Consider the following 8,831-nt stretch of genomic DNA (forward strand, 5'->3'; position numbering starts at 1 on the left):
TTGTTGGATGTTTATAATGAGACTCGAGGGATTTCTTCCATCTGCTTTTAAACCCGTGTTTTCTGCTGCCATCCACACTGGAAAACAAATCTTAAGAGTGCCTCATCATATGATGTTCGTTCCAAAAGCCCTTCAAGTTCTCGACTGCAGTAACTTTGTAAGAGGATTACCTCTCAGCTATTTTAATCTAATTATAAAAGAAACAATAATTCCCAGTCACAACCTTTTGCCCAACTCAATATGTTTAACCCTTTGGATGGGATGGTAGCAAAGCACAAGGTCTTTTCTATCAAACGCATAAATAATTCTATATATTTAATCACAAAAGTCATTCTTCAAACATCATTGGCTACTTACAGTTCTGCTTCTAGTCATTTCTGAATAAAAGAACAAGAGTTCTAGAGGACTATACAGCAAATGCATCAAGCAGTTCAGTTTCTCTTTTAATTAGATTACTTTGAAAAGAAAACAGCTTTTTAATCAGAAGAATGTTGATGCAGGTTTAAAGGTATTTATCACTTCGATTACAAAGGCAGTTTTAGACATTCAATTTGTCACAGCCAGAGCTGCTTGCACATAACTGAAAAGCACTGCCAAGAATGTGGAAATATGATACAAAATGCTTCTCAAATACACCCAAAATACCACCATTTTTGTAACATTACTAGCAAAAAACTTTCAAAAATATCAATTAGCCCAGCAATCCTGCACTTATCACTGGGGGGGAAAAATCATTTAAGTGTAGAAACTGTTTAAGTGTACATGTACTACTTCAGCATGAAGATTTGGATAGTGACATTTGTCTACAAGTTAGAAAAGCTTTCCAGAAACTCTTGGCATTACAAGACACCCATCTACTGGTGAGCCTCAAGCCAACAATGTGAGGCTTGAATGCGCAGCTCAAGTTTCAAATGACTGAAGAGACATGCTCCTCCCCCATGTTTTTCTAGGGTAGAACTTCCTGTTTGGGAAATATCCTGCATTTATTGGATTTAGAAATGTTTTCACTGTTTCTTTCTTACATTTTATAAAAAAACAAAAAGAACAGACAAACGATATCAGGTTTCAATTACAGTCATTGTGTTACTGCAAATAATAATTCATAACACATACAACTAAAAAGTTATCTTGAGCACCAAGTTTGAGAAATACTGAAACCAAGTGGTCAAAACGAATATATCTTATATTATAAACTACACAAATCCACAAGGAAAACAAACAGAAACACCAGTGCTGCCATAAAACTACACATTTATGAATAGTTCAGTTGAATGACCACAAGAGGACGTAGAACTCAAATGTACAAGTCTGAGAGAATTATTGTCTAGTCATCTTTAAGCCCTCCAAAAACAGCTGTAGGGACGCTCTTCTGTTCAAGCTGCACCTCTGTAAAGCCAAGAGGAAAAAGAGGAATTCATTAAAATACCTCCATCGGAAAATGTTTACAAAAAATATTCTGAAAATTGTACTGTGTCTTTCACGCACCATCCGGTCCTTGGTCTTCATCTTCTTCATCCTCATCATCATCGATGTCTATTTCATCAGGATTGGCTTGTTTGGCAAGTTCTGCCAGCTCACTGCGAGAAGTGTCACTCCTGCATAATTAAAGTGAAAAGGATTCATGTGCCTCAGCTTCCTTTGGAAGATGAAGTTCTGTTATATTAAAAAGGAAAAAAAAAGAAATCTACAGATACTTTTAACTTAAAAAATAATGAAGAACAAACCTGACAAAGAGAATCTTCTCTTTGGGTTTAGGCTTGTCCTGTTCAGCCTCTGCAGCAAGCTGTTGTGCTTTCTGTTCCAACATCTTCATATCATCAATTCCCATCTGGCCTGGAGCAAGATCTGACACTGAACACCAGAAACAGATGGTTAGACAAATGCAGAACCACTTGGAAAAAAACAAAAACACACAAATAAATAAATACATAGAAAATGACACCTAAATGACCCTACGTTAATTCTTGAGTAGGTCTAGGAGGTTCCTTCAAGATTTGGAGTAAATACGGAGCATTCAACCATATCATTATAAATTGAAACATATCAAATAGCCAATATCTGATATAACACACAGTGATATTCATGTAACTACATCTAAATGGAGCACACTTTTAGGTTAATCCAACTTCTCCTACCAGTGCCTGTGGAGCTTGTTGTGGCCTTCAGCATCTGAGAGGACATAAAGTTGACCTGTGTGTTGTATGTAGCCTGGACACTTCGTTTGATCCTCAACATCTCTCTAATCGTGTCCTCATTTCCATGGCGGATCTCAAAATCTTTCCAGGTTTGCCAGAAATTAGCCGTCACCTGAAACGTCAAGTAAAAATTTGAAGAAATATAACCAAAGATTTTGAAGCAAATGTAGACAAATGACTAGAAGGGGTGAATTCACATACCCTTGGGTCACAGATCTGGGAGCAGTAGGAGTAGATTGCTCTACCACGATCAATCTCACCAAGTTTACTCTCCATGTCAGCAAACCGTAGACACATGTCTCTTGCATGCTCATCAGGAAGGACCTGGATAAACACAAACTGTATGAACACTGCACAGAACCATTTACCAAAACAAGGGATGCAACATGGTGTATTTTGTGAGTAACAGATCATGAGCAGAGGGGTGATGGGAAGTTTAATTTTGTAATGCAACTTTGTTCAGTAATTTAAGGTAACGAGTATTTTGTCCATCAGAATGTCAAGTTATTCTTTTTACATTAAGTATATGACTTCTGATCTTTGCATATAATAAAAATGCCATAATTATGAACAACTTTACACAAAACAATGTAATAGGTTTTTTTAAGAGGCTGACTATTGTCTAGATTTATTATATCTGCAAAATGATAATGTGGTCAGTCATAAAATCAATTTTGCTCTTTAACTAATACGGATTATCTTACCAATTGTGGCTAAAATAAACATGATCATTGATTATAGTTTTCATCAATTTAATGAAATTCCATATCTAGCGATCTATAAATGTAATATGACCTTTGGGGCGACTGTGGCTCAGGGGGTTGGGAAGCGTATCTGTAACCGGAAGGTCACCGGTTCGATCCCCGGGCTCTCTGTCCTAGTTGTTGTGTCCTTGGGCAAGACACTTTACCTTACCGCCTACTGGTGTTGGCCAGAGGGGCCGATGGCGCGATATGGCAGCCTTGCCTCTGTCAGTCTGCCCCTGGGCAGCTGTGGCTACAACCGTAGCTTGCCTCCACCAGTGTGTGAATGCGAGAGTGAATGAATAGTGGCATTGTAAAGCGCTTTGGGTGCCTTGAAAAGCGCTATATAAATCCAATCCATATATTATATATTTACAATATTCCAACAGTGGCATAAAAGTGAATTAATTTGGGAAAAATCTCATTTCTGGCCAGAAAAGTCCTGTGATGAATAATGACATTCTGGAAAATGAACAATAAAAAGCTTTATAGCATCACATCAGGGTGGATCTTGTAATTATGAGTTTCGAATTAAAAAAAAAAAAAAAAAGATTAAAAAGGATAATGCAGCTGTATGCAAGAGATAGGACAATGTTACTGTACCTCAATAGCCTTCTGGTAGATTGCTCTGGTATATGTAACTCCATAAATTTCAGCTGCTCTCTTGATGTAGATGTTAAACATGAGATGTCTCTCCTCAGTTTCTACTGCCTGTGTTGCTCTTTCATATACAGCCATAGCGTGTCGCGCCAATCCATACTCCTCCTCCAACTTGGCATACAGTAGATAAATAGCTGAAAAGAAAGCCATTGTGGTTAAGTACATTTTATAACGGAGGGGGGCACTTCAATGTACTAAATTTGTCAGTGTAATTCAACCAAAGATATTCACTCTTAGCAAATTTGGCTGGGCAGCCATCCAATGCCTGTTCAAATAAATCTCTGGCTCTTTCCAACTTCTTGCCCCCATATCGATCAATAAACTTGGTGAGGTAAGTGTTCCAGATGTCGTAAACATTTGGCCACTTGAAAAGAGCGATACCACGTTCATATGCCTGAAAGAAATATTAATAACACCATTAAAAAGAGTGCTACAGTCGACAAGGACAAATTGTATTTTGAAAATAAGTAGTGGTCTAGTTGATTAGCTACACATTATTACTTTAAAGCTTTCCTCAAAGTAGTTGTGCTCTTCAAGGAACATGGCGTAATTGATGATGATCTGTGGAGTGGCAATCCGGAGATCAATAATCCGGTCATAAACTGCTTTCGTAGACTGTCGAGAAAAAGAGAAAAGCTTAGACTTAACACATAAATGATTCTTAGACCAATATCAAATACTACTGGTATATAGGTCCCAAACCATATCACAGAAAATTACTGAACATACCTGGAAAGTGCCAAGACTTTCCTCCAAGTCTGCCAGCATTGACCAGACCTTCAAAGACTTGTAGACTCTGTTTTGGACAGGCTCAGAAGCATCAAAGTACTCTGCTTTCTTGGATGGGATAGCTGTTGCTTTCTAAATAAAATAAATACAAATATGTAAATGGTTTCATAAGTTTTTAAGGCGATGCAACTACTGATATTACACCCTTTGCGTAAAACTGCCTTTGTAAACAACTGCAAATATTTTTACTCAGTGCCAGTGAAACTACAGCCTATAACTTCAGTTACCAGGTATTAATTTTAAAATATACTTTCAAAAGACATTTAAATAACAAGTCTAACAAATGTCTTCTTTATTTCACAAACTGGTCATTCCCAAACAATATATGATGCCCACAAGATGTTCCTAAATATGGCTCCAAAAAGGATCATGTGCATGATGTATATGATGCAGATCAGTTACCCTCAGAATTCGTAGTGCCTGTTCGTAATTCTCATGACGAAGTTCCATCTCTCCATATTCACACCACACTGCAGCGAGGTCATCCACCTGTTTGTAGTTCACCTTGGTAGCCTTCTCAAAGATCGTCCTCGCCTGAGTTGAGTTAGTAAATAAAGTTAGTAAACACAGGGAACTAATAATAATAATAATAATAATGATAAGAAATAATCTGAAACAGGTAAATTGAAGTTTAAATAATGACTTACATCATCCAGCTGCTCATTTTCCTCATAGAATTTAGCAAAGAAAACCCAGAGCGAGTGAGGTTTCCCTGTGGCCTTCATTGGATCAATAGTCTGGACTGCCTCAGTGTATGTGTTGATGATCTGAAGAAAATAGGGCTATTTATTAGTAATTCTTTACATGAAGGTAGTTTTTTGTGTGAAATGTATATATTGTGACTTGTGCACAGTCCCAGCCATTCTCAAAATATTTAAAACCCACCTGTCGTGGATTTCCGTCATACAGTTTTACCCGCTTGTGCCACTCATGAACATTATGGGGGTTCTGTCTCAGGAGTACACTGTTCAACAAGAGGGGTCGCCGGGCAATGAGCTGCTCAAAGCGGGCAAGTCTTAGCTCCAGGTCTATGTCATCTGAGTGGAGAAAAACAAAGAGTAACGTACACATGAACAAAAAAAAAAACAAAAGACAAAAAAACAAAACAAAGACAGTTATCAAGTTTAACTGATGCACACATACTCACCATCCTCATCCTGCCCCATCTCAGCTGTAGTTTCCATCTTAGCAGCGATCATGCTCTCCTCAAATTGAGCATAACTGTCAAATACTTGTGTGAAATCCCTTACAGTGACAACTGTAAGGATGGCCTCTTCATAGACATCACGTGCCTGAGGAAAAAAAAATGTTTGGCTACAGTTGGACAAATTCACAGATAACAAATTATTTTAATGCAAATGACTCAACCTAAAAAAACGTAAAGTAGAGATGTGTTTTAGTTAGTTAATTATATTAGGGGTGAAAATTAATGCTATTCAGAGGAAACACACTTTCTCAAAGTGGCCACTCCTGATGTAATAGTCAGCTAAGGAGCACCAAAGTTTTCCAAGTTGATCTGTGAAGCGAGTGAGGCCTCCTCGAATGATGGCTCCTACATTCAGAGAGGTCACCTTGTCAGGATTCTGGGAGATCAGGTCACATAGTTCATGCCACAGCTGTCCAAAAAAAACAGAAGAAAAACATTTTTTTTAGATTTCTTTTCATTTAGCTTAAAAGGCGGGAATGTTGAAAAGTGTCTGGAAGAATCCCGTCTTACTTGATAGTTAGACTTTCCCTCTTTGGACACAAAGTTTTCATCATTGACAACAGCTGCTAGCCGCACAGCTGCTTCATCGAGGCGGCCAACAGACCGCAAGTAGTCTATGTATTCCTCTGCATTTTCTGGAGAAAGCTACAAGGTATCAAGAGAAGACAGTAAGACATCAAACATTCAGAAAGAAATATTTTCGCAGGTATTCTGTCTGAACAGATTAGGGAACTTGTCTATCTTTTAAAACTTTCTTAATCAGCCATAAAGCTTGTTATTGAATGCTTGTAAGGTCTTTTGGATAACAGCTAAGAATCTTCAGATGCTACAGACAACATTTATGCCACAGAATACACTTTGAAAGATGACACCTGTAAAACAAAAATAAAATCAGAAATCACCTAAACATTTTAAATGACAGCTGCTGTATGGACTTAAGGTTGTGCAGTATGTTCTCACCTTAAGGTACCTGCGGTACACTCGGATGGCTGTCTCAGGCAACGGCAAGTCACGGACAAAGCGGAGATACAGAGGCCAGATGCGTGGGTGCTGAGTTACAGGAAGAGCTCTAAGTGCTCGGTCAAATGTTCTACGACTTCTTGTGATCTTGCATTGAGACACAAGGAACTGACAGTAATCCATCCATATTCTAGGCATCTAGTTTAAGCAAAGACAAATAGTTAGTTTTATGCAAAGCTCTTGCAGACCAAATATTACTTTTATGAGTAAAGTGGCTAAGCATCAAGTTCTATAGGAGGTATTACCTTGTGCATGAACACTAGTGCCCTTTCATGACAGTTATTGACTTCTTCATAGCCTGGTTCTGTGATACATTTCCCTTTGACTTGTTTTCGCCTCTCTCTCAGATAATTGTACCACAACTTATAGCTGCAAAAATGAGTGGGAAGGGTGGTTAGACACTCGGGAAATACTTGCTGCACAGAATCTTGTAAAATAATGTATAGTCTATGGGTTTTGAGTTATCCGTTGCTATTGGCTTCTCAGCACAATGTCCACAATTTTGTTGTAACGGTCTTGTTAGTTACCTGCCAGGGAGTTCTTTTAGAGCCCGCTCATATATCATATTGAGGGTAGATTTTGGTCCATTCTGTTTGAATTCGATGTAACGCATCCAGCACTTGACTGAATATGGATTCCTGATGATCTCCTCTTCATAAGGTAGATCGTCGTCCTCCTAGTATCCAAAAATCAAACAGCGGTGTTACTATTGTAGCGATTTTTCATAGTTAATAAATCATAAAAAGATCATTTCTTTGTTTCAAATGTGTAAACACAGTCGATTTGGTAAAACGTATCTCTGATTTCAAGTTTTATCAAACTTCCACATTAGCTAGAATAAAGTTAAAGTTCATGCTAGCTACCCAAAACCTCTAATCAACAAACACTAACAAATGTTCTGTGAAATAAACGGTGTAGTGTAACTTACAAATATGACATCGGTTTTTCCGTTTAATGTTTTCATTTCTTCACAGAAAAGGCGGCTGTTCCGGATAAAAGCTATGCTAACTTTAGCAAGCTAATACTAGCTTGCGTACTCAAAGCGTGTAACCCTCACAGGAACTTCCGGTGCCAGAGTGCACGAGCCCGAGTCACAAAAAACTACAAACGGCGCGATGTTTGTAGTTCAGAAGAGCTCTCGCGTACATTAGCCCAGAAAAATATGTTTACTGTTTATTGTGTCTAAAAAAAAATCTACATTTAATATCAAACGTCTTCTTTCGAGTAATTTATCTGACATTTACAGCAACAGTGTCTCTCTTTTTGGCACAGGAAAATATAACTTTATTAACTGAAGGAAATTAAATCCAATATAAAAATGCAATGACAGGTACATTTAAAATCTAGCAGATAAGCATTGTTTTAACTATCTGAGAAAGTGGTTAGCCATATGCTTGAATTTCAGTCTTGAAACATTTTCTGTAACTGTTTTCTTTAAATCATGGTAAGTGAAGCTCTGCTGGTAAAATGTTTTCTGTCAGGACAAGGCAAATAGTAGTCCTAAAATATGTACAGCTCTTAAGCAGGTCATTAGGCCATACTGTGTAGGCTATCTTATATCAACATGTAAATCACTGTAGTAAAATGATTACGGACTTGGGTCTCTAAGGACCCCAGGAATAAACTACTGTAAGAAAACACCATCTTGCAAAATGTTCTCATGATCTCAATCTGACCTTTTGTTAAAATCAAGGGATAAATGTACTGAATAAATACATTTGGTTCAAATATAGTTTTTTTCTGGTTGCACATGAAGCATCTAATATGTTTACAAGGAGCTATAAAAATTGCACAGTGTGACGAAACCTGCCTGCACCTATGATTATCGACTTAAAAGTTACAGAAAGGTATACTTTTGGGATCTGTGAATACACAAGTTAATAGAAATCCAGTTAATGAAAACAGAGAGCAAAATCTATTTATTTTTGCGGGACTTTTTTGTTTGTTTGTTTTTTACAAAAGCAAACATGCCATAATGTTTTATAGCTTTTAATAAACAACACCAGTTTCCCCCTTTTTGACTGATATAATTATCTACACCATCATAACATCATCCCAGTCCTTAAGTTATTATGAACCCAGTTAGATTTATATAGTTCTATGTCAAGTTAAAGACAAAAAAAACCTGTGATTCTCCATTTTGTTTGTTAATTCATCTGAGTGGCATTCAGGAGGCTGTCAACCATTTGGGAGATTATATAAATTATTCTACTTTTG

At 37.4% G+C, this 8,831-nt stretch overlaps 1 protein-coding gene across 1 annotated transcript; it reads right to left on the reverse strand.

Annotated features, from left to right (window-relative positions):
• Nucleotides 1-7,678, reverse strand: xab2 (XPA binding protein 2). The gene is made up of 19 exons (XM_040040019.1): nt 7,543-7,678; nt 7,142-7,290; nt 6,860-6,983; nt 6,555-6,752; nt 6,105-6,239; nt 5,839-6,003; nt 5,535-5,679; nt 5,273-5,424; nt 5,035-5,154; nt 4,790-4,921; nt 4,328-4,459; nt 4,100-4,213; nt 3,830-3,992; nt 3,542-3,732; nt 2,397-2,519; nt 2,136-2,307; nt 1,725-1,851; nt 1,486-1,595; nt 1-1,386 (listed from the first exon to the last, which is right to left on the reverse strand). The coding sequence occupies exons 1-19, from the start codon at nt 7,576-7,578 to the stop codon at nt 1,325-1,327; spliced, it is 2,550 nt and encodes an 849-aa protein (XP_039895953.1). The 5' UTR covers nt 7,579-7,678; the 3' UTR covers nt 1-1,324.
• Between the last annotated feature and the right edge of the window lie 1,153 nt (nt 7,679-8,831).

This window comes from Simochromis diagramma, unplaced genomic scaffold (genome assembly GCF_900408965.1).
Source record: "Simochromis diagramma unplaced genomic scaffold, fSimDia1.1 OVJJ01000321.1, whole genome shotgun sequence".
Taxonomy (NCBI): Eukaryota; Metazoa; Chordata; class Actinopteri; order Cichliformes; family Cichlidae; genus Simochromis; species Simochromis diagramma.

Bases quoted from the DNA above. Each gene is read 5' to 3' on its own strand.
- xab2 (XM_040040019.1), bottom strand. From the start codon at position 7,578: ATGAAAACATTAAACGGAAAAACCGATGTCATATTT. The intron at 6,753-6,859 runs GTAATACCTCCT...TGCTTAAACTAG, and splicing joins CACTAGTGTTCATGCACAAG to ATGCCTAGAATATGGATGGA. The intron at 4,922-5,034 runs GTAAGTCATTAT...AACTCAACTCAG, and splicing joins AAAATGAGCAGCTGGATGAT to GCGAGGACGATCTTTGAGAA.